The sequence below is a fragment of the Schistocerca nitens genome, chromosome 2 (genome assembly GCF_023898315.1).
Source record: "Schistocerca nitens isolate TAMUIC-IGC-003100 chromosome 2, iqSchNite1.1, whole genome shotgun sequence".
In the NCBI taxonomy this organism is placed as follows: domain Eukaryota; kingdom Metazoa; phylum Arthropoda; class Insecta; order Orthoptera; family Acrididae; genus Schistocerca; species Schistocerca nitens.
The window spans coordinates 614756809-614783529 of record NC_064615.1 but is presented as its reverse complement, the minus strand read 5'-3'; the positions used below and the strand labels follow the sequence as shown (position 1 = coordinate 614783529).

The 26721-nt window shown below is 40.4% G+C and overlaps 1 protein-coding gene across 4 annotated transcripts in view; it reads right to left on the bottom strand.

The window, feature by feature from the left end:
- LOC126236704 (esterase FE4-like) overlaps positions 1–26721 on the bottom strand; it is a 139565-nt gene that overhangs the window by 54182 nt on the left and 58662 nt on the right. For all 4 annotated transcript variants that reach the window (XM_049946225.1, XM_049946227.1, XM_049946224.1 and 1 more), the window contains exon 4: positions 10547–10697. In XM_049946225.1, coding sequence (XP_049802182.1) covers positions 10547–10697 — 151 coding nt within the window. The remainder of the gene's footprint in view (positions 1–10546; positions 10698–26721) is intronic.

Sequence of the window (26721 nt, the reverse complement as noted above, 5' to 3'; positions counted from 1 at the left end):
CAGGAAGTGGGAGCAGCAACCAGAGGGGAGGGTGTGGAAACTGCAGGGCATGGAGAGAGGAGAGGCAGGCAGGACTGGAGGGAGGAGGGGGAAAGGACATAACAGAGGCAAAGTTAGATGTCATCGGCACAGGGTGAAGTTGGTCATATCCCTGACAAGTCTCAGTGTAACATAGATGATCAAGAGATTTATACTCCTGTATCTCCTTCTCCTTCGTATAAGTCAAGCAATCTGGCAATCATGGGGAGTGATGGTCATGACAATTAACACACACAGGCTGCAGGACACAGGGGCTCCCCTCATGGAGTGGATGTGCACATTTACCAAATAGAGGATCCACCATACAGCAGGAAGACATATGCCCACAACACAAGCACAAAAAACACCTCATGGATGGATAGACGTATACCTTCATATAACACTGTTAACATATAACCTTGACCTTGTACAAGAGGGTATCTCCCTCAAATACCAGAATAAAGGAATGGGTACTGGTGTGATTCTCCTTATGGCCTTTCTGAACACACCAAACAAAACTAAAGCCCTGTCATTCCAGATTGTCCCAAAGCTCTTCATCAGTTTAAAGGGTGAGGCCCCTATGAAGAATGAGTCCATGAACCATATTCAAAGGCTGGTTAGGAGTAATGCTCACTGGGATGTCACCAAGACTGTCACAAGCATGAAGGGCTGCTGATTGGTTGACAGAAGAAGTTTTGATCAACAGCGAACCTGATCTCATCTTACTAAGGGACTCCACTTCATCAAATTTTTCCTCAATATTTTCGACATAATATAATGTCTAGGTGGTGGTGAACATATCCTTGTCAGTCCTAGTGCAGATCAAGTAGCAGTGAAAGTGTTTTACCCCAAGCTGGCAAACCAGGCCACCTTCCCAGGGTGCAGTCAGAGAAGGGAAGGCCACAGGGTCATAAGAAGCAGCATTAAATAATCCATTATCAACCAAAGAGATGGCCATAGAAGAACAGTCAGTTTTTTAGGGCTTTATACATTTCATACATAAATCATCTGCCTTGATACCACCCTATCAGATCAGGGCTCTCCCCATGGGCACCATCCAGCCACAGCAAGGGTTCTTTCAAATTCTGATGCCAGGAGTTCCAATGCTCTAGAATAGCAAGTAACCATTCCTAGGCATATATGGGGAGGCAACAGCTCAGGTATCAGAAATATGGTCCCTGTATTATCAGGGGGCTCAGCCAGATGGGTACATGAGAGCCCCACCAAACAGACTGGCTACAAGTGCTGATGACCCAGCGCAGTGGGGTGAGGGGGGCCATGGTGGTGCAGAAAGAGCAGAAGAAAAAGGGAAGGAGGGGAAGATGCTGTAGATGCTAGGGAGGGAATTCATCCCCAAATGACTCATGCTCTGGAGAGAAAATTTAGAAGTGAAGGTCAAACTCTAAAGGAGCACCAAAAGTGACAGAAATAAAGGACGATAGAAAAAAGGCAACAGGAACAAAAATCAGAAGGAATACAAAAATTATGTGGATAGCCGGTTCAACATAAGGAAGAACACTGAGAGAGGGGAAGGAAGGGGCAGGAGCAAGGACAGGGAGAGAGAGGCAGGGAAAAGAAAATGTAGCCGAGGAAGGAAGAATGCGTTGCAATAGCTTGGAACAATGTGTGCAACACACTCCATCTCACAAGAATCCTGAGCCCCCTGGGAGATGGAGGGGAAGAAAATTTCTGTAAAGTAATATCTAAACCAAAGCAGAAGGTATACAAGGGAAAGAAGGAAAATTTTGGTCTGACATTCCTTTGAAGACCAACAAAACATTCAGTGTGTTATTAATTTGTTTAGCAGATAAAGTCTATTTGATGTTTGATGCTTAGTTATATAAGAGACAACTCTAGAATATCTTTATATGTGTAAGCTATAGCAATATTGGTCCAAAGACACAAAATTTCTAGCTGATACTTATCTTCAGAACATCAAATTCCAATATTGGTAGTAGACATGCATCTAACTGATGAGAGTGTGGTGTAGAGCACCATAAATATCGATATTTGTTCTGTGCGTAAGTGTGCTATCTTTGAGGAGAGGGATTTGGGCAGGATGTTGGACGCTAACAGCAGTTAGCCTCTGGACTTGTATCTGTGTGGAAGCTAAGTGTGAATAAATCTGTATCTGAGAGAATTCTAGTTGTTTACCTACAACGGTCGTGGACTCTGGCTTTGTTAGCCTGGACCTTCCCACGTGTTCTCCACAGAGTGTTGGTCGGAACATTCCTACTCCTGTGTCGAACACACAATTCAATACAGTTCATGGCGTTGAGCGAGGTTTTGCTACTTTGGAAAATCCAGTAGTAAATTCAAACTCGAATCAGTTCCCGCCACGTGTGTATCCTTCCGTGCCGGCTAGTCAACAGGTGTTCAATGCTCGCCAAACAGCAAATATCATACCGAGTGTGCATCCTAGTGGACGTGTGTGGGATCCTTGTGTTGCTTCTAATCAAGTCAACAATTCTGTGCTGGACAGTAATTACTCCGACATCTACAACCAGCCCCACCACTCACGGTCGAGTGAATACTGTGTGCATAACGGACATTCACCGGCGTGCTTAAGCACTTGTGGCTTCTATCCGAGCTACCACGTCAATGAGAATGCACATTTTGACTACGATCCTCACACCATTCGAGTGCCCATCGCTTCTCAGCCGCCCCCCTGGCGTCAAGTGAATTTCGTGATTCTTGCATTACGGGATGCCAATAATTCAGACTCGCAATCTTCTGCATGCTCTACTTCCGTCCGAAGTAATAGGCGCACCTCCGCAGTGACTGCAGTGCCAAATCTGCCGAAATTATCAGACTTCAAACCCGCTCACCCGGGGTTCTGGTTTAACCTGGTTGAACAAACATTCAATGTCTGTGCTTTGGACGACGATGCACGCTTCGCCTGCCTCATGAACCATCTTCACGACCGCGTCAATTTAATTTACGATCTGGTCAAAGCACCCCCCCTAGGAGGGAAGTATGCTGTGGCAAAACAGACGATACTGGAGTGTGTCTCTAAAACCAGGAGAGAAAATGTGTGACAGCTCATCTATGAAGAGCGTCTCGGCGACAGGTCTCCGTCCCAGCTGTGGCGGTGCATCCATCTTCTCGTCGATGAGCAAGTTAGGCCTGATGACACGCTCGCAGAAATCTGGACTGAAAAACTGCCTTTGCCTGTCCAGACTGCAATCTTTGTATATGAAGATAGGCCAGTAAATGAACGTTTACGCGCCGCCGACAGAGCATACTCCGCCAGGCAACGTGAGCTCCGTGCACTGCATTCTGGACGTGACCGCACTAAGATGCTTTCTGACACCACGCCCTTGTCTGGTGCTGCTAATAACAAGTTTGTTAAACTAGCCGCCTTGCCTGCACCTTCAGCTCCCCGCAACGACAGTGCATCGGCCTCTGTGGAAGACTCTGGGGCACATACTCCGTCACCTAGCAACTACCCACAGGAGCACAGGCCTGCCCAACCTTAATGATCTTCCACGTGAGATTCAGGGAGCAAGCTCGCAAATGCCAGTCACCGTGTCCTTACCCAAACTCCAACCGCAGGTAGGCTACGGTGCCACCTCCTGCGATGTAAACAACGGGCACCATCCCACGTTGCACTCCGTATCGGACAATAACAGTAAGTGTGGTCGAGTCTATGTTCGCGATTTACGATCAGGTGTATGTTTTCTGGTAGACACTGGCGCAGACGTCTCTTTGCTGCCGGTTCGCCTAGCAACCAATAAAGTGCAACCACACAAAACAGTACTTCGTGCAGTGAACTTGTCTACCCTACAGTGTTCGGATTCCACTTTGTATACAGTGAAACTTTCGCCCGAATGCAAGCTGGAGTGGACGTTTCTAGTGTCAACAATTGAAGAACCTATTCTCGGAATTGATTTCCTCAAGCACTATCAGTTGTCACTAGATTTCGTGCAAAATACTGTGTTTTACCCTCCCCCCCCCCCCCCCCCCCCCCGCCCCTTAACAAACATATTCCTTTCGCTTTGCCGAGTGACAGTTCGACTAACACCAAACATGTGTGCCGTGCTAAGAAGTGTGTAAACCTATCCTTGGAGCTGCAATCTTGGACAAACAAGTGGCTAGTGGAGTGCACCAAGTCTTCAAAGTTGCGAATGGAACGTACGGAAATGCTGCTGCATCTCCGCGACATACACCACGAGTTGGCCTCCACACAACAACGCCTCGCAGCACTACAAGCAGACAACTCATCGGCTACAGACAAGGTCAGTCCATGCCAATCTGGTGTTCCCGTGCCCGTGCACGTTAACGACAATGTTGTGAACTCTGTAAACTGTGCCAGCACCCCCTTTTGTAATGATAGGCTATGCCCAAGTGCTCATGCTCCTTGCGTTCCGAATGGACAATTAACTTGCCAAGCTCGTGGCAATGAACTACGGCCATCTGCTGTTCGGCCACGCCCACTCATGCCTACTGCGCTCGTAGCGGCACGGCCCGCTACCAAGAACCAGTGTACCAACCTCGCCCATGTTAACACGTGTGTGGCCTTTACGCAGCCTACGAGCGGGTGGCACACCTGTACTTCCGTGCCCTCAGCGCCACAGCTTGGCCCGTCCGCCACTGCCTGCTCCACTTCACAGACATCTGACTGTCGTGCCGCACCACGTATTGCAGTAGTCACTAATGGCACAGTTCATCAGTTACATCTAACCGATGGGCCGCCCATATCGCAATGCCCACGCCGCCTCAGGCCGGAATTTATGAAAATTGCAAAAGAACAATTGGACGATCTGTTACAAAAGGGAATAATTGAACCTTCTTCTGGTTGCTGGGCTAGTCCTATCCTGTTTGACCAAAAGAAAGACAGTACTTGGCGTAAGGTCGGAGACTATAGGCATTTAAATGCCCGCACGATCATTGATAAATATCCGGTCCCACACATTGCAGACTTCAATCATGCGCTCGTAGGTGCAAAGTACTTCTCTGTTTTGGACTGTAAGCACACATTTCATCAGATTCCTATGGCTCCGGAGGATATTGAAAAGACTGCCATAACCACTCCCTTCGGGCTGTTCCAATACAAATTTATGCCATTTGGGTTGAAAAACGCCCCCCCAAACGTGGCAACATTTCATCAATCAAACTTTATCCCATCTAGACTTTTGTTTCGTATAAGTGGACAACATATTGGTTTTTGCTTCTACTTTGGAACAGAGTGAGGACCGTGTTCAAGTTGTGACAGATATTTTAGCAGCCGCTGGTATTGAACTAAACAATAAAAAGACTCAATTGCACCAGTCATCCGTCACATTCCTAAGTTATGTTGTGTCATCGGACGGTCTGACACCACCGCAGGACAAGATCAAGCCTATTCTCGAGATGCTACACCCTCAGACCTATAGGGAATTACGCAGGTTCATTGGAACAGTTAATTATTACCGAAAACATTTGCCAGCCGCTTCTGCGGTGCAGGCTCCTCTCACAGATGCTCTTGCTGGCCCACAAACTTCTGGCACCCGCCAGGTACCATGGACACCAGACATGGACAAGGCTTTTAACGAACTCAAACAGCTGTTGGCCTCCGCTGCCACTATTGCTCACCCACGTGCGGATGCCACAATGTTTATCACTACTGACGCTAGTGGCAATGCTATCGGCGCAGTACTGAGTCAGACATACAACGATGTTATGACCCCCCTGCAGTTTTTCTCAAAAAAGCTAAACAACGCGCAGAAGAAATACTCAGCATTCGACAGAGAATTACTTGCAGTTTACGAGGTCATAAGACACTTCAGAACTGATGTTGAGGGACGAGATTTCTATGTGCTCACTGATCACAAGCCGTTTGTTCCTGCCATAAAAAATCCTGCGGCTGATCCGCCCCCACGTCGCTTCCGTCACATCGATTACATCTTGCAATTTACAAATGACATTCGCTAATCCGAGGAGAGGACAATGTGGTCACCGATTTACTCTCGCGTGTTGGTGCTGTCACAACCTTAATTGACTTAACGGACCTACCTCGGTTGCAATCGGCAGACCCCGATACCATGCAGTTAATTTTGGACCACAGCTCCTCTCTCCAACCGGTACGCTCTACTTTCCCTGGCATATCTGACTTAGTGTGGTGTGATGAATCGACTGGTACATTGCGGCCATTCATTCCTAAGCCCCTTCAACGCCAGGTCTTTGACAAACTACACACACTAGCACATCCCGGTGTCAAAGCTTCCACCCGTTTGGTAGCTGAACGGTTTGTCTGGAGAGACATGCGCCGTGACTGTCAGTCTTGGGCAAGAGCATGCATGGTGTGTCAGCAGAACAAAGTTCCAGGCACACTTCTCCACCCCTTGGCTGTTTTGCTCAACCGCCAGGCCGGTTTCACCATGTTCATGTTGACCTCGTGGGCCCTTTGCCCCCCTCCGAGGGTTTCCGTTACTTGTTTACAGCTATTGACAGGATGACTCGGTGGGCTGAGGCTGTGCCTATTCTGAACATTACCTCTGAGACAGTAAGTTGAGCATTCTTAGATTCGTGGATCTCTAGATTTGGCTCACCTGTTTACCTCACCACTGACCAGGGGCGACAATTTGAGTCCTCAGTTTTCTCTGACTTATGTAAAATGTGTGGTATTGTCAAAATTCATACTTATGCATACCACCCCCAAAGCAATGGGCTTGTCAAGCGATGGAATCACACCTTAAAGTCTGCCGTGCGTTGCCATGACTCACTATGGACAGAGGCACTGCCCTTCGTGCTCCTTGGCCTTAGTGTGACTTTCAAGGAAGACCTCAAGGGTTCCGTAGCCGAGTTTGTGTACGGCCAACCTCTGGTTTTGCCTGGAGAATTAGTCACTCCCACCCCACTTCCACGGCCCTCTGAACTCCCTTCACTCCTCGAGCCGGTGCGCTTGCACTGCAGCAAAATTCAGCCGCCACCTCCGGCTGCTCATACACCTCCGCGCGTGTACGTACCGCACACGCTAGACTCTTGTGAGTACGTGTTTCTCAGAGACGACTCAGTCAAAGCTCCACTTCAGTTGCCCTACACAGGTCCTTACAAGGTCATCAAACACTCTTAGAATAACATGGATCTCCTCATAAAAGACTCTGTAACCACGGTCTCACTCAACCGAGTGAAACCAGCTTTCATTGAGCCTCAGGTGAACCTCCCTGATTCTGCCTCTATTTCTCCCACTCCTGCTTCGAGCGGCCATCCATCTTCCCATACCATGCATTCGGGTATTGATTCCCCACAGCATGCTTCTCTGCCGAGCACTGCTCCTTCTCTGCGTTCATCTAATTCGAGTGGCCAATCTTTTCGGGGCTTCACTCCTCACAGCCCTCGCAGTCGAACTGCCAACCACTCGGATTCTACCATTGTGTTACCATCTTCATGTGACAGCTCTTTGTCACGCCGTTCAATCTGCGCTGGCTCCTCGTTGCCTTTGGTCATGCTCCCTCGTATGTCAGCTGATCGCCCGAGGTCGTCTCCTGCGCAGTCCAGTGCACCTGCCACCCCCCTCTTAGCAGATGCTTCCCAATGCCATGGCTTTCCCACACCTCCCTGCCTCCCTACCATTGCTCGTACAGGTGCCATCCAAGAATTCACAACACATGTGCACCCTGATGACATACATAAATTATCTGTTGTCGTAGATGGCGATACGGTGTGTGTGGTACTCGCGTGTGACAATGTTGAGGGAGGAAGTGCAGAATCTCGTGTGGTGCGCAGCTTTAAATTGAGCAGAAGTGCTGCGTGTGGCAATTTGCGTGCTTTTGTTAGGTCTTCTGGCAAGGTGATTCTCCACCTGCCGGCTGACAAAGTGCTACACCTCCACTCCAGGACGGGACGTCGTCTTCAGCCGCCGGCGTCAATTGCTGACTTCACCGTCGACGTACCGCGTTTCACCCCCCGGTCTCCTACCAGTCGACCGCTTCCGCCTGATGCAGAAGAACTGTACATTACCTTCCTAACTTCTCACCCCCCCATTCACAGGGACATACTCCATAATGTGCGGGGGGAGGGGGGGGGTGGGGAGGGGGGGGCTATGTGGCGTAGAGTGCCATAAATATCGATATTTGTTCTGTGCGTAAGTGTGCTATCTTTGAGGAGAGGGCTTTGGGCAGGATGTTGGACACTAACGGCAGTTAGCCTCCAGACTTGTATCTGTGTAGAAGCTAAGTGTGAATAAATCTGTATCTGAGAGAATTCTAGTTGTTTACCTACAACTATTCCATATTCCCTAAAGAGGAACTCATCTGGTGCAAGGGTGAGAGGAAACAAAGATTACAGGCATACTTTTAAGAACTTCTACAAGCTTAAAATGCTATTCAAAACATATTTTGTAGTAAATCAATGTCTGTGAGTTACAGTTGTGGATTTTATAAATTTTGGCATGGATTCCTTATTTGTAAGACCATAAAAGACACTATTGAACCCATCGTGGTGAAGAACAAAATGGCTTTCAAAAAAAGGAAGATCATGCTGTGATTGCTGTTTTTCATTGAAATCGCTAATAGAAAAACATAGAAAAGTCAACATAAAATCACATATTTCCTCCATCATCTTCAAACAAATCTTTTCAACAGAAACAAATTATTACAGGTTTTGACAAACATTCATGTTCCCTGCACCTTATCGACAATATATACAAAATGGACAAAACAAATTTAATATTAGTCATGAAAGAGGACAAATTATCAGAATGGGGAAGAAAACGTACAAGAATATGACAGGGATGCCAACTTATCCCAACTTTCAGAGTTCTTATTTATTATTTACATTAATAAAATCATCAAAGATTGGTGACAATTCCACATAGCTTCATTCAAATTAACAGAAACAAAAGACTAGATTTTACTTTTTGCAGATGATTTAGCTCTTGCAATATCTTCAGAGGATGACATAAATTTTCTGTACACAGTTTACAGATAATATCCATGAAATACAGCAAGGACATCAAAATTAAAAAAAACAAAAACTATGGCTTTATGTAGAAAATACCCAGTATAAAGTAAGATCTGTTTGAAAAATAAATTGTAGAAAGAGTGAACACATTCACACACTGAGACAATAAACTATCATTTTTGGAAAAACAGCCCTAGCTGAAATAGTCTCCAGGTATACAAAAGAAATAGGAGTCATTAGTAATGTAATGAAACTATCCCTAGTCCAGAAACACACCAGAATACACCAGTATAAGACCTTAGCAAGTCATGCGCTGCTCTGTGCTATAGCAGTGAAGCCTGGACAATGAAGGCAAAAGATGTGAAATGACAAAGAACCTATGAAATGAAATACTTGATACAAGCAGCTGGTTACACCAAATCAGATCACAACAGGAATGAATATGTGTGAAAGGAACATATCAAATAGTATATTCAGAACTACCAAAACAAGTGGAAAAAACATGTACAATAAAAGAGCTCAAAGAGGAGCCCCTAACTCCATGCTGCTCTACAAGCCAAACCATGTAATATAACTATGTTGGCCAATGAAAACATGGCAGGAGAACTTCTCAATGAGACCATAACAGGTTAAAAGGCCTAAAACTTGAAAGGAAGATGATGATGATGTGATGATGATGGTAAATATCATGTTCCCTTAACTGTAGTGTCGATACTTACGTGATTAGTGCATTATTTCTTCCTTTTCCCAGTCACTGACCTATTTCTCTAAATTATATCTTTGATAGTTTATGATAATGATATAATCATAGTTCTTGTGATGTTGAGCACTGTAGCATTAAATTTGAACACATAATATGTTATAATATTCTACTATAGATGTATGTCAATGTCAGTGGATGGGTGTTTTGTGGATCACTTCTGCTATATCTGTAGATGGGTATAACCTGTGCTTTTTCAAACTACTAGGCATAGGTTTTTGTTTGAAGTATTTGTGATATATTATGATCACAAGAGTGACTCAACCACAGATTCTGTACCAATATAGAATGTTTGTATGAATCACCACAGACTGATTAATTTGTTAATGTTCATCAAAGTTTAATTGCATGGATCTTTTTAGACATATCCACTATAGTTCTTCCTCTATTAAACATAAGCAAAGGAATATATCAGATACATTTGCTGAAAAAAGTGACATTCTGTCAATGGAGAAAAGTGATTTACTAATTACACATTTATTTTTATTTTAGTCAGAATCATATTTATAATATAATAAAAGTCATTATCAGTTTTGGCCACACACTTTGGCCACTCACTCTTCAACCAATGTCACTCACCTTGTCCTGCATATGTACTCCCCTCATGCCCCAGTATTTCCATTTTTTATTATATGTATTAAATCATTTCACCTTAATTTCTTATCTCTCTTGTTCCATCAGAAAATTAACAACCCTACTGATCAAACCCATCTGTCAGTTTGTCATTTTATCCTACAATAAGCTGACTTAGATTTGTCTAATTTATTATCATTTTAATGGGGAATTCCTTGGTTACAGTCATCTACACACTTAAATAGAAAATACTCTGTAAAAGACAATTAATTTTAACGATCAAAATTTTGTCTATCACTACTAATTCCTTACCTAGTGGTCCAAGACGGTACTGTATGGAAACAACTAAAATGCCACTGTCAACGTAGAAATCAGGTGAGTATGACTGAGCATAACCCGTTCTGAAGCCACCACCATGAATCATCACAAACACTGGTCTGGGAGTACTTGTATTTGATGGTAACTGTTGTACAAGGGGAAAAAACTGATTTCAGAAAAAAATCTTGAAAATTTACCTTATATGAGGTGTAACATACTTTGTGGGTGGGTTCTTCATGTCAAAATAAAAAAGATGTACATCTAAATATATGTCCAAAAATCCTTTTTTTTTCAACTATTAATGAAAGTTTAAAATAAATAACATTTCAAGGTAAAACTATCAACTGATTTTTGGAATACATTTTCATATCCACCATTCATGAATATGTAAAACACTCATGGTACAATTCATGTAAACTCAATAGAATCTCAAAGCTAATGTGTGATCTGGAATTGCTGGTGACTTGCAGGTCAGTATATTCTTCCAACTTAATGTACAGGCATTCTATACAAAGACTTTATTCAGAACATTCTTTTAGATATACTATAAGGAGTAGCCATGCACCTAAGAGGATGCAAGTACTTTATGTGTGAAAGGGTTCCAGCAAGCTTTTATGATATTGTTCAATACACATTGGACAATTTGCATTGTGACAAATGAGTAAGTAGTGCAAGGCTATTTCTGAGGCCTATAGTTTCCTCCAGCATCTGTCCTTCAGTTTACTACTTCTTAGATGAATTAATTTTTTTTGTTCAGCAGGCAGTCCTACTGCAGAAATGCTTCATCACTTTGTCATAGAAGTCTGTGAAAACACTTGACACTATCCAGAATATAAGGAAAAGGCTGGGTTGCTACTCACCATAAAGATGACACACTCCATCTTAATGGTGGGTAGCAATCTACCCTTTTCCCTGTCATCTTAACAGTGAGTAGTAATCTACCCTTTTCCTTGTATTGTTGATACTCCAACCTGGAGTTTCCATTGTTTTACACTGTCCAGGAGGTATTTGAAAGGGACCAACAGTACATGATCTCATTAGTGCATGTATACGTAGAAAGAAGTGGAAGACATTTTGAACATTTGTTATATGCTTATTCCTTACAAGCTTCATAAAATGTTGTGCTCTTTATAACCCAAAATAATATTTTTATTTTATTGACTTGGTTTCTCATTTTTGTGAGAGAAATTTGCTCCTGAATATTGTACAAGCATGGCTCGCCCATCTTTTGTAACTCATTACTTGTTTGCTGCATTTTTTTTGAATGAATGGATAGACATTAAAATTGTCAAAGTTTAAATTATTTTATGAAACTTCAGTGTATGTTTGGAGTCTATGTAGCATGGCTCAATCTGTACACAAACAGCTTTGCAAAGCATCCTTTCTTTATTTGATTTTTACTAAAACAATATTATGAAATGGAAAGTTGCTACTCACCATACAGCGGAGATGATCAGTCACAAATAGGCGCAACAAAAAGAAAAACTGTCTGTCTCTCTCTCTCTCTCTCTCTCTCTCTCTCTCTCTCTCTCTCTCTCACACACACACACACACACACACACACACACACACAGATATATCACACACACACACAATCATGCAAATGCAATTCACACACATGCGATTGCTGTCTCTGGAACTGAAGAGACACTGAGTGTGGCTTCAGTTGCCAGAGACTGAAGTCGTGTGTGTGTGTGTGTGTGTGTGTGTGTGTGTGTGTGTGTGTGTGTGTGTGTGTGTGTGTGTGTGTGATCTACACTCCTGGAAATGGAAAAAAGAACACATTGACACCGGTGTGTCAGACCCACCATACTTGCTCCGGACACTGCGAGAGGGCTGTACAAGCAATGATCACACGCACTGCACAGCGGACACACCAGGAACCGCGGTGTTGGCCGTCGAATGGCGCTAGCTGCGCAGCATTTGTGCACCGCCGCCGTCAGTGTCAGCCAGTTTGCCGTGGCATACGGAGCTCCATCGCAGTCTTTAACACTGGTAGCATGCCGCGACAGCGTGGACGTGAACCGTATGTGCAGTTGACGGACTTAGAGCGAGGGCGTATAGTAGGCATGCGGGAGGCCGGGTGGACGTACCGCCGAATTGCTCAACACATGGGGCGTGAGGTCTCCACAGTACATCGATGTTGTCGCCAGTGGTCGGCGGAAGGTGCACGTGCCCGTCGACCTGGGACCGGACCGCAGCGACGCACGGATGCACGCCAAGACCGTAGGATCCTACGCAGTGCCGTAGGGGACCGCACCGCCACTTCCCAGCAAATTAGGGACACTGTTGCTCCTGGGGTATCGGCGAGGACCATTCGCAACCGTCTCCATGAAGCTGGGCTACGGTCCCGCACACCGTTAGGCCGTCTTCCGCTCACGCCCCAACATCGTGCAGCCCGCCTCCAGTGGTGTCGCGACGGGCGTGAATGGAGGGACGAATGGAGACGTGTCGTCTTCAGCGATGAGAGTCGCTTCTGCCTTGGTGCCAATGATGGTCGTATGCGTGTTTGGCGCCATGCAGGTGAGCGCCACAATCAGGACTGCATACGACCGAGGCACACAGGGCCAACACCCGGCATCATGGTGTGGGGAGCGATCTCCTACACTGGCCGTACACCACTGGTGATCGTCGAGGGGACACTGAATAGTGCACGGTACATCCAAACCATCATCGAACCCATCGTTTTACCATTCCTAGACCGGCAAGGGAACTTGCTGTTCCAACAGGACAATGCACGTCCGCATGTATCCCGTGCCACCCAACGTGCTCTAGAAGGTGTAAGTCAACTACCCTGGCCAGCAAGATCTCCGGATCTGTCCCCCATTGAGCATGTTTGGGACTGGATGAAGCGTCGTCTCACGCGGTCTGCACGTCCAGCACGAACGCTGGTCCAACTGAGGCGCCAGGTGGAAATGGCATGGCAAGCCGTTCCACAGGACTACATCCAGCATCTCTACGATCGTCTCCATGGGAGAATAGCAGCCTGCATTGCTGCGAAAGGTGGATATACACTGTACTAGTGCCGACATTGTGCATGCTCTGTTGCCTGTGTCTATGTGCCTGTGGTTGTGTCAGTGTGATCATGTGATGTATCTGACCCCAGGAATGTGTCAATAAAGTTTCCCCTTCCTGGGACAATGAATTCACGGTGTTCTTATTTCAATTTCCAGGAGTGTATTTTTGACAAAGGTCATACTGGCTGAAAGCTTATTTGTGATGGTCTTTTTGCTGTGCCTATCTGCAACTCAGCATTTCCATTACATGGTAAGTAGGGTGAGTAGCAACTTTCCTTTTCATAATATTGTTACATTCCATTTTATTAAAACACACACACACACACACAGATGAGTCAGAACATTACTACTACAGCCCAATGCTAGGCTGAATGCCAACTAGTGGTACTGGAGGTATGTTATGCAATAAGGAGGAGCAGAGATGAATGGGAGTTGTTCACTCCCTAGCAATAATATGGGCAGAGGGGAGATACACTTACATAAGTGCTTCAAAAAAGGGAAGATTGTTATGGCCCAGCACCTGGGCATGAGCATCTCTATAGTGAAGCTGGTTGCCTGTTAGTGTGCAACTGTCACGAGCATTCATGGAAAGTGATCAAAAGACTGTGAAACCATAAGTAGGTAGAGGCCATTGGACATCCATTTCTCATCATGAGACATGGAGGTTGGAGGCTTTCCCACTCTGTAAAACAGGACAGACAGTGATCTATGGCACAGATACAGAATACAACGGTGGTGCAAGAAAAAGTATTTCAGACCACATAATACAGTGCACATAGTTGAATGTGGGATGTTGCAGCAGACAACACCTATAGATTCCCATGTCATCCCAGCAACATCATCAGTTAGGAATATAGTGGACAAGAGATCATTATGACTGGATCATGGATTAATGGAAATGCGTTGCTTGGTTGGGTGACATATGTTTCTTGTTATACTAGATCAATGGTCTTGTTTGGATACACCATAATCCATGTGAACAACTACAAGAAACATGCACTGAGCCATGGATGCAGGCCAGTGGGTGATGGGGAACATTCACACTGGTTTCCATGGGGCCTGGGGTAGCAATCAAAGCTAAAATTATAGCTATGGACTATCTGCACTCTTTGATGCTTGATGTCTTCTCCAATGGAGGTGGCATCTTCCAGCTACATATCTGTCCTTGTCACAACACCAGAATTTGCTACTGTGGTTTGATGAATATGCTAGTGAACTCACACTTATTTCTTGGCAAACAAATGCCCCTCATCTGAACCTGGTGGAAAACACCTACAATGCTAGCATATGCCAACTCTGCGACTACAGACAACTGGCTCATAATTTACTATAAATTTGTGAACTGTGCTAGACATCTGGTGCCATACACTTCCAGAAACCTACCAAGGACTTGCTGAATCAACTCCATGCAGAACTGCTACTGTACTGCATTATGAAGATGGACCTCAATGATATTAAGTAGGCTGTCATATTTTGGCTCTTCAGTGTGTGACACTTACAACAAATTTATGCTAGCACATACACAATACACACAAGTTGGTAATTGTAGTTTGTTACATGTTTTCATGTTCCATAGATCATTTGAATGGTTCTCATTTCAAAATGATGTGGAATGAATAAGTTTACAGGATATGTATTCATTATTAATGTTAACATTAACAACCACGTTATTTTTTTAGTCCTACTCACATAATTACACTTACAAAAAGGTCTTTTCTCTAGTTATCACTTTTTAAGTAGAAATTTATCATTGGAATAGATGTTGTTGTCCAGGATAAATTATTTTAAGTTAGATTTAAATCTTGTTTTGCTACCTGTCAGGCATTTTATGGCAATGGACAAATGACCCAAAATTTTTGTTGCTGCTTATGGAACTCCTTTCTGAATCACTGAAAGCTTTAATAATGAGAAATAAAGTTCATTTTTTCCTCTGTTGTTGTACGTAGATACAGGCATCTCTGTTTGCAAGTTCTGCAGGACAGCTTTTGTGTAGTTTGTAAGGTAGTAGATGAGGTACAGGCAGAAGTAAAGCTGTGAGGAAGCGTCATGAATTGTGCTTGGGTAGCTCATTCATAAAGCACTTGCTCATGAAAGGCAAAAGGCCTGAGTTTAAGTCTTGGTCCAGCACATAGTTTTAATCTGCCATGAATTTTGGTATCAGTGCTCATTCTGCTGCAGCGTGGAAATTTCATTCAATCAATTTCTTATCAGTTAATAATTAAGTAAAATGTCATCTTCAATCCAGAATATGGCAGTTATTCTGGAGAGATGTTGCTTTTGGGTATAGGTGTATATAATCTGCATAACATAAGAATTTAACAGTTGGTGGTAGAATAGTATCAGTATTAATGAGTGAGGAAGGTACATAGTATTATAAGAATGTGAAGCTTGTGTACCATTGCAAGAAATTACACATTTTCATAAGCAGCTGAGATCAGTGAAGATTGCTGTAGTGATTTGCACCTCCCATGATATGGGTGGCACATATCTCTTATGATCTCTTACTACTAGTTAGCTAGTTTCAGGTTCCATGAATCATTTCCACAATAAGTCATAATGGTAAGGAATGAGTCTTTCTACATTCACTTTGCAAATTTATAAGTGTGAGTACATACAGAGCAGTTAGTAATTCCTACCCACTATCTTTTACATATTACACTAACATAAATTCTTGTGTAGAATAGAAGGTGTTGTCAAGGAGAAACTTTCTTACATTGTTTTTAAATTTTACTTTGCTGTTTGCCAGACACTGGAAGTTTTCAAAACTTTAGTTGTAGCATTGTGCACTCGTTTTTATGCTAAAAGGAACATTTAATGTGTAGTAATGAATGGTCTTTTTGCTTCTGGTATTGTAATTATGTGCATCATCATTTCTTTTGAACTGCAGTTGATTACTTACAACAAATTTCATACGGGAATAAACACAGTGTGAAGCAGTAGTCAGAATACCCAACCCACTAAACAGATGTCTTCAAGGTGATCATGGATGAGCACCACATATTATTCTTACAGCAAATTTTTGAGCAATGAAGATTTTTTTCCTTAAAGATGAGTTACTCCAGAATGTTACTCCATATGGCATTATTGAATGAAAATATTCAACATGTATCAACATACTGATTTCTCTCCCCTTAGGATTGGCAATGATTTTAATTGCAAATGTGGTTAATTTAAGTTATTTTAAGAGGTCCAAACTGCATTTTTTCCATTTAAATACTCATCAATATGGACACCTAAAAAATTTGGATTTTTCATCCTAATTATTATTTCCTTGCCATTTACACTTATTATTAATGTAGTACCCACAGATGTGCAGAACTAAGTATGTTGCGTCTATTTAAAACTCAAGGTTGTAATTAATCATCCTCTTCTAACATTATCATTTTTTATAGAGATAACCGACACCATGCATACTATTGATTCTTGCATAGCTTAAAATTATGTCAGCTGTTTCCCTAAAAGAACTCATATGATTTTGTATACAATGTATTATATTTCAAGCTAAAATGCATAAAAAAGAAATTAATGTGTTACAATTGATACGTACTAACAGTTAAAATTACTCTTCTCTTATGAATAATTGAAAATATAAAATTTGTGGCATACTTAAAATTCATATTATTAATTGCACAATTTAATGCTAATTATTAAATTTATTTTCGGACTCAGTCATAAAATAATGTTATATCTTGGTGATAATTCTCCTGTTGAAAGGAACTGCGTGACTGCTACGGTCGCAGGTTCAAATCCTGCCTTGGGCATGATGTGTGTGATGTCCTTAGTTTAGTTAGGTTTAAGTAGTTCTAAGTTCTAGGGGACTGATGACCACAGATGTTAAGTCCCACAGTGCTCAGAGCCATTTGAAACATTTTTTCTCCTGTTGAAAACTAAGTTTGTAAACTCTTTTGCTTTGTAAACTCTTTGGAATGTATCCAGAGTGAGATTTTCACTCTGCAGCGGAGTGTGTGCTGATATGAAACTTCCTGGCAGATTAAAACTGTGTGCCGGACTGAGACTAGAACTCAGGTCTCGGTCCAGCACACAGTTTTAATCTGCCAGGAAGTCTTTGGAATGTAGTTAGTACCACAGAATGTAAGTTAGTGGGGGCATGTCTCAGATAGAAACGCCTGTATTTTGCTAATCTTGTCTCTAATATTGTAATTTGTGGTGTGACAAAAATGGATATTGTGAAATCAGTGTGGTACAGAAGAATGGGATAAAATAAAAAGGTGAGACCATTAAAAAAACTGGTCAATGATAATTTCAAGAACACTGTATACTATTTCTTTTGTTTATGTTTTGGACTGATTACAACACTAGAGTCATCTGCAAAAAGAACCAATTCTTCTTGTTGGATATTAGATGGAAGATTGTTTACATAGAGGAACAATAGCGGACAATATTATGAAAAGGAAAGTTGCCAGATACAGACACACACACACACACACACACACACACACATGCAAATGCAACTCACATACATGAGCAACACTGGTTGCATTACTAACCACAACCTTCTGCAACCTTTTTGTTAGACATGACATTATCCACTGGTTGACTATACTATCAAAACCATAAGACTTAAATTTATCTACAAGAATACTGTGATTCACATAGTCATATGCCTTAGACAGATCATAGCAAATACCAGCCACCACTGTGTGTGTGAGTTGCGTTTTGCATATATGTGTGTGTGTGTGTGTGTGTGTGTGTGTGTGTGTGTGTCATCTATTTTTCACAAAGACCTTATGGGCTGAAAGATTTATTTGTGACAGTCTTTTTTTGTGCCTATCAGCAAATCAGCATCTTCGCTATATGGTGAGTGTAAACATTATTTTCACAGTATTGGAATAATATAGGACATAAGATTGAGCCTTGGGGAACCCCACACATGATCTCCATAGTCAGAATAATATCCCTGAGCAACACTGGTTGAATTACTAACCACAATCTTCTGCAACCTTTTGGTTAGACATGACATTATCCGCTGGTTGGCTATACTATCAAAACCATGAAACTTAAATTTATCTACAAGAATACTGTGATTCACACAGTCATATGCCTTAGACAGATCATAGCAAATACCAGCCACCACTGTTTTATTATTTAATGCTTGTATAATCTGGTGAATGATCATATGAATGGCGTTCTCAGTAGAGCAACTCTTGTAAACTCTAAACTGTGATTTGCTGAGGATATTATAATAACTCAGGTGACATACTATACTAGAATACATTACCTTCTTGAAAATTTTGGAAAACAATGTTAACAATGGGAGAGGTTGGTAGCTATTGAGAGGTTGTACAATGGCATATTTCAGTCTCTCGGTAAAAATGCCTTGTCATAGTGATGCGTCATATGTTTCAGATAAGACAGGGCTTATTATATGAGAACAACTCTTTAGTACTCTGTTGGAAACACTATAAAAACCAGATGAGCTTCTATTTTTAAGAGAATACATAATTTTCTTAATTTCAGAAGTAGACGTTGGGAATAAACTCATATGACTGATTTTTATGAGACTGCTTTCTCAACATACTGCTGTGATTTTTCTCTTGAACTGTTTTCCCTATACTTTAACTACTATATTTAAATAATAATTACTAAACATATTTGCTACCCATGACCCATATAGCCTCGAGTCTATTTTCAGAATTACTGTTTTCTGACATTATGTGCATGTTCCTTGGTTTCTTTATAATATTTCTTAGTAACTTTGAGTAACTTTTTGTAATTTACAACTACTGCATGATATCTATTTGTTCTTACCAACAGATACATTTTCCTTTTCCTTTCTCAAGATACTTTAATCCCTCTAATGGTCCATGGTTTTTTACATGGCTGTCGGTGTCCTTTCTGATTAGTGTGAACTTGACTACAAGTATTGGAATTTAAGAAAGCTGGATGATCATGGAAAAACAGATACTAGATGCTTTTTAGAACTATTTATTTTATTCCTCATTACACGTTTCAGGTTCTACCCATCTTCAGATGACCTAATAAAACTAAAGTAACAAATATAATGTTACATAGTGTACATCAAACACACAACTTAAATAAGCAATGTAATTGCAATATATTTGCACAACAGTTAATTTTGATAGACAAATATATACCATTTTTCATACATGTTAAGTATGTTTTTGACAAGTTGTCAAAAATCATCAGGAAAACCATGAAGTTAAGCAAACTAGCAGCAGTACCTAAATACGATGACCTAACATGGACAAAACATGCAGTGGAATGACAGGAGTGACCTCCTGTGCATGCTAAGTAAACAATCAATCAACAGATGGCATGACTATAGCAGCACTGCTTTACAACATCATTTTGTCATTATCATTAGTTACATATTTGTCCACAATATATATTTTATTTCATTTTTCAGTTTTAACTGTAGCTTTTATTATGGAGAAATCTGTAACTCATGATAATGATGAAATGATGTTGTAAAGCAGCACCAATGTTATCACACCATATGTTGATAGACTGTTTACCTACCACATACAAGAGGCCATTGCTATCTTTCCACTGTAAATTTTGTCCATGTTAGGTCATTGTATCTAGTTACTGCTGCTATTTTGTTAAACTTTGTGGTTTTCCTGAAGATTTTTGATGTTCTTGTCGAAGGTATATTTAACACTTTTGTAAAATAATATGTACAGTATTTGCCTATTAAAAAACTGCTGTGCAAGTTTGTTACAAATACATTGCATATTTAAGGCACACGTTTTTTTATGTAAAGTATGTAGGCTAACTTTATATCCATTATTGTGTTTATATCAGGTCATCTGAAGATGGGCAGAGCCCAAAACATTTAATGAGGAATAAAATAACCCAGCTAGCACTCAAGCTTATTTCAAGGTGGATATTGAGTTTAGGTTCAGTTGAAAATTCAAGATTGAAAAATCAACCTGTTACACAGCTTATTTCTAGGTGGATATTGAGTTTAGGTTCAGTTGTAAATTCAAGATTGAAAAATCAACCTGTTACACAGTTTACATCAAGCTGTAAAAATTTAGCTTGAATTAAAATAATTTTCCCAAGCTTGAAATAAACTGTAATTTCCCTGGAAGGCTGTACAGCAGATGCACGCGCAGCATAGCTTCCATAGATGTCCACGGGAAGTGCCACAAGCTTTTATAAGCCTTGCACTGACTCTGCTAGGTTTACGGCCATTTTACCTTTGTGACGCACGTTAATGATTGTTGACTGTTGTGAAGTTTCTTTTATACTGGAAAATAGTTCGGTAAGTGTGTGGCGTCTCCTGCCTTACTGCTACACCGGGTCCGAAGAGGATATATAGTGTATTACAGATATTTTGGTGCATTTTTCTCTAGTGGTATGTTAATATTACAAATGTTAAATATTATTATGTAATGTAAAGAAATATCATATTCTCATACGTAGAAAAATTGAGCCTGGATGAAAGTGAAATGGATTACCAGCTAAGAATACCTATTTCAAGTTTTTCAGTAAAGAGAGGTCATTTTAAACTAGCTCTCTAGTATGTGGCACTTATAAATTAAAGCTTAATGTTATTTTACCTTTTTAAAATCTCACCTCTTTATATATATGGCCCTATTACATTTGTTTACTTGTACCATGAATGAATAATCGTGAAGTGTGAAAAGTTTCTTTGGTGATTCAAATAGTAATGACATGGTGAATGGGAAAAAGTACATCAAGAACCAGTCACTACATAGGTGTCAGTCTTTTTTATTTATGTAGCTTTGACTGCTATTTAATTGCGGTAATATGAAATTTCTTCCCGTTAGTATGACACTCTTGCACAAAGTAAACATACTCAAGATATTCAAGTCAAAGAAGTCTTAGAGTTGGGGCAACAGTAAAATCAGAGTTGCAGTCTGTTATTATGCCATCAGTCTTGAGAGATTTTGTTGAAGCTGTTAATTCTTTCTGTGATGATGGACACAAAATTTCTTATGACTCATGCTTGGCGAAAGTTAAGCATATTCATAATAAGTGTAACATTACTTTTCATGGAGAGTAGTGGCAAATTTTGGATCTGGGCTGTACTGTGAAGGATGAATCTATTGAGAATGATTGTAGTACTGTTGAGAAAGCTTACCATATTCCAACATTTATGAACAATAGGGAACACTTCTCATTTGACTAGAACTTTTTAAAAAAATCTGAGTTTATTGTGAGTGTTTTGTACCTTTTTACTGTTGTATTTAGCTTGAATAGTGTGTGTTCAGTTGCACTACATATTGCAATTTAACATTCTATGCAAATCATACACCAGACAATTTGTCCTACCCATAACTATACAGTTATATATAGTGTCGTGCATTGGTGCAACTTAATTCTTTTTCTAATAGCAACATGTTTCTTTAATAGAAGAATGTAAGCTTCATTTGTATGAGGCTTGGCTGAATTGTGGATACTATCAAAGCAGAAATATTGTTCAGATGTCAAAATTGTTCAGTTCGGTGTCAGTTTTGTCCCACCCATAACACTGGTATTATGTATTGCATTACAGACAGTTCAGTATGTATATTTGAACACTGTATTTTTTTGGAATGAAGAGTATCAATTTGTTGCTTAAAACAGTAACTTCACTTCAAATAACTTAAGATTCCTAAATGTAAACATGAAAATACTAGCATAAATTAGTACAAATGTCGCACCCATAATACTGGCATTGCTTTAAAATTTTCAACGAAAGCATGGAAGTTAATAAACAAATTTATATAAAAATTTATATAAAAGTTGCAATGTTTATTTTATGGAGAAAAATTTATTTTGATGATAATATTATTTTGATATTTCATTTAAGTTAAGAAAACAACTGATTAATTCATATTTTTAGTATTATCAGGAAAGTAGTTATGTTTCATTGATGTTCAATGGGTTGGTTGTTATTAATCAGATGTTTACAGGGTTTAGAGAAATAACGGCTCATTTGAGAAGAGCATTTTCACAATGCTATGTGCACAATCCTAGTTGGTGAAAATCAATAGTTTACAGGCTGGCCTGATACAGTGGCTTTATAATTTCAACATTGTAAAAGTAATTTTTGTTCCAGTGTAAATCTCTAACACTATCTACTACTTTTAATGATAAACTGATTTATGTTTTCATGTTCAGTCAGAAAAATATTTCCTTCGACAACCGAAGAACAGTTTAAAACCAATATAGGACACCGGCTTCAACAGTCAAAAAACAGAAGTCAAACCCCATGGTAAGACTACACTAAATTACAATCGGTGATGGCTCTTAATTTTGTTGTTCCCTAGGTGAAATAATACTGCAAGGCCTACTGGTGTTTCTTACTTTTATTGTTATTTGTAATGTGGCTGAAATCTAATAAAAGGCAATGTTAAAATATGACAAGGAGAACATTTTTTGTTCTTTTACATTTCAGTTTCACTGAACTGGTAATTTATTAAATTCATTTCGATTTCATCTTTTATTTCATTTTGATTCAGTTTTACTCACCAAAAAATAATTGTGGATAGAATAAAAGTCTACATTTTTCTAAACAGTAGTTTCCTTATAAGCTTACAGTATGAGGTGTATATGATTTCAAGTAATTGTTTCTTTATAATTCAGATTAAATGGCCCTGAAACTGTTAGAAATAGTGATGTGTGGCTTCTTCATGAAGTCATCTCAAAATTACCCAAATGTCATCTTTACTTTAAAAATTTCAAACAAAAAGTTATTTCAAATTACTTTAAAAACTCTTTGGAATGAAGTCACCAGAAGCAGCTGCTTACTCAATGGCGTTTATACTAGTTAATGATTCTTACTACATCAGTGAGTTTGAAGTTATTTTGCTAATCTGGGGCATAAATTATATTTAGGTTGATCAGTTTCAACTTTTTACATTTTTTATGTTTAGGTATGGCTAACATTTTCTTTTACCTGTTACAGGATCATTATACCGGCAGAAGTCAGCGATATTTGATCCTGCTCTGGTCTGTGTGCTGGGGCCGGAGGGGCTTCAGAATAATTAAATTTTAAAATACAACAATTTTAAACACTTTGAAAATAAAAAATTGTAAACATACATGTCTTCATAATTCTTTTCACACCATTTCCATTCTGATATTTATTTAATTAATTAGGTTCAATAAATTCAGATTAATAATTATATAGCTTAAAACAAGCTGTAAATACCAGGCTGTATTCCATGTGTGTAGATACAGCTGGAGCCAAACTTGATAAGTCAAGCTTGAAATATAGCTTGAACTCTGCCAACTTTGATGTTTGTTTCAAGCTTGAATCCAGCTAACAGGCCTGAATATTCCAGTTATGATCAAGCTTATATACTTGAACTTTACATCTGGAAACAAGTTTGAAACCGGCTTACTGTGCTATCTGGGAAATTGGTCTAAAAAACATCAAGTACCTGTTTCTCTGCAATCATCCAACATTTTTAAAATTCCACATAGTCTCTGATTAGCTTATGTGGAAATCCATTTTCAAATAATGATTCGAATTTATCATGGAGTAGATAAAATTTTATGTTAGTATTTCATTAATTATAAATTTAATCCCAGGTCATCTCTTGTAAATTATTCTTAAAAGCATTTATCCGGGAGTCATTAATTATTGTAACTGATTTTCACTGAGGAGTATCCACACTGTAAGGCACTACCTTATATATACTAACCAACTGTGCATTATGATCAGAGAGAACATTTGTTGCTGGGTAAACAGTTGTATTTTTGGTTTGAGCTTCACCAAAGAAAATCTTCCCAGTTAGGGTCCTACTGTCTATGAACCCGTGCCATAAAGTTAATGACCAATATCAAAGTGTAGGATTCAAATAAGGTTTCCAGGTCATTATACCTGTTAGAATCCTTTATAAAATCTACACTGAAGACATCACAGACCATTAACTGCTTGATGCTGTCTGACAGATAGCATAGTAACAATAGTTAGTAATGATAGTATCAGTCCATCAGAGAAATAGTGAAGCCAACTCAGATTTATTGAAAAGCTATGAAATGTCTGTTATTTTTGTAATGAACGTATTTCTTATTTTCACATGTACTCATATTACAAGGACACCTAAGGACGCTGCACATATTCCATACTTAGTCGGCATCACATGTATCAGGAAAGCATGCTGAAATAAAATTGCTTGTTGTGGCATGGTTACAGAAGCTCCATGGGTAACAGCATTGTGGCTTAGAAGATCACTATATTCCTTGACAATTGACAACAATGTAGACACTTAAAACAAAAGGGAATTATTGGTTTAATCGTACTGGGGCAGTTTAAACCCAGATCTAGTGGAAAGACAGTTGGTTGTTTTGAAATACATAATGAAGACTAATGGATAATACAATTTAATTTGTTAAATTTTGTGTAAAGAAGCGTTTCAGAAAAAGCAATCCAAGGAGGCAGTTGTTAAATCATCACAGGAAATCACATATCAAATGAGTCAATACAATTACAGAAAAAATAAGAAAAGAAGATTGCATTGCAGTTAGGAAGTGTTTCCAAACTTATGAGCCAAGGTGTCACTTTGCTAATAACATGTGATTTTTATGTTTCCCTTTCTTTTCTGAAGTCATTTTGTGTGAGTTTTCCACAATTGGCCTATGTATGAGATTAAGCATAATTGGGTTCTATTCCTTGCTTCAGTATGACCACTATCTGGTATTGTTGGAGCATTTCTGCAGTCCACATTTCATATGCATAGAAGATGTTGTAATGCCCCTGACACTAAATGAGGTATCACTGCACAACAAATGTCAGTCACTGGGGGTTGTGTAAGACATTAGTGTCATTACCAGTTTTAGTTCCATTGTGGGAATGGGTTGCACAGAAAGTAATTCTCCACTATGAGATCAAATTATATTGCTTGTGGTTTAAGACCTGATGGGGAGATGGTGTCCACAAAGTCTTTATGACTGTGTCCCTGTGATGAGATCATATTTTCTATTTTCCAGAGTGCAACAATGTCTTTGATGTTGAGAGTAATTTCCAGTTTTTAAATATTTTTACTTTCCGCCATGTATTTGTACAGAATGATTTCCAAAAATCACTTATAATATTATTTTAAGATCTCCTTCATCGCATATTTGCATGTTCATATTTTTAAGTTAACTTGCTCTATGGACTGCTGTCTAAATTCTTTTAATGCTGATCATCTTGAAGAAAGAGTCTCAGAGAATTATTGATGCCAACATCCTATAGTCTGTTTATTCCAAGTTCAGTGAACACTTTTCCTTGTGATGGTTGTGGAAGCTTCTAACTCCAGTACATCAATGAAGCAGTCACATACCACATATCCAGTAATGCAAGGTGAGTGGTTTAATGTGAGATCCTTCTCTAGCATTACTTTTCCTCAACAGTAGTTGTCGATACCAGTATAACATAGCGGAGATGCTGAGTCACAAATAGGCACAACAAAAAGACTTCCACAAATATAGTTTTCGCCCAGTAACGCTTTCATCAAAATTCGATGACAGACACACACATACACACTCACACAAGTGCAATTCATACACACATGACTGTAGTCTCAGTCAACTTAGGCCACACTGTGAGCAGCATCACCAGTGCATGATGGGAGTGGGGCTGGGTGGTGGTAAGGAGAAGGCTTCGGTGGAGGGGGAGAGAGATAGTAGGGTAGTGGTGATGGACACTGATGTGCTGTTGGGCACTGCATGGGAATGAGGTGGAAAGAGGATAGGGCATATATGTGCAGTCGGGAGGTTAACTTGATGGCAGCAGAGCGGTGGGTGGGGGGGGGGGGGGGGCATAGCAGTAAAGGAGAGAAGTAAAAAGGACTGGGTGCAATGGAGGAATGAGGGATGTGTACGCCGGCCGAAGTGGCCGTGCGGTTAAAGGCGCTGCAGTCTGGAACCGCAAGACCGCTACGGTCGCAGGTTCGAATCCTGCCTCGGGCATGGATGTTTGTGATGTCCTTAGGTTAGTTAGGTTTAACTAGTTCTAAGTTCTAGGGGACTAATGACCTCAGCAGTTGAGTCCCATAGTGCTCAGAGCCATTTTGAGGGATGTGTAGTGCTGGAATGGGAACAGAGAAGGGGCTGGATGAGAGAGGACAGTGACTAGAGAAGTTGTCAGGAGGGTTATGGGAAGAAAGGATATATTGCAGGGAAAGTTCCCATCATCACAATTCAGAAAAGCTGCTGTTGGTGGGAAGG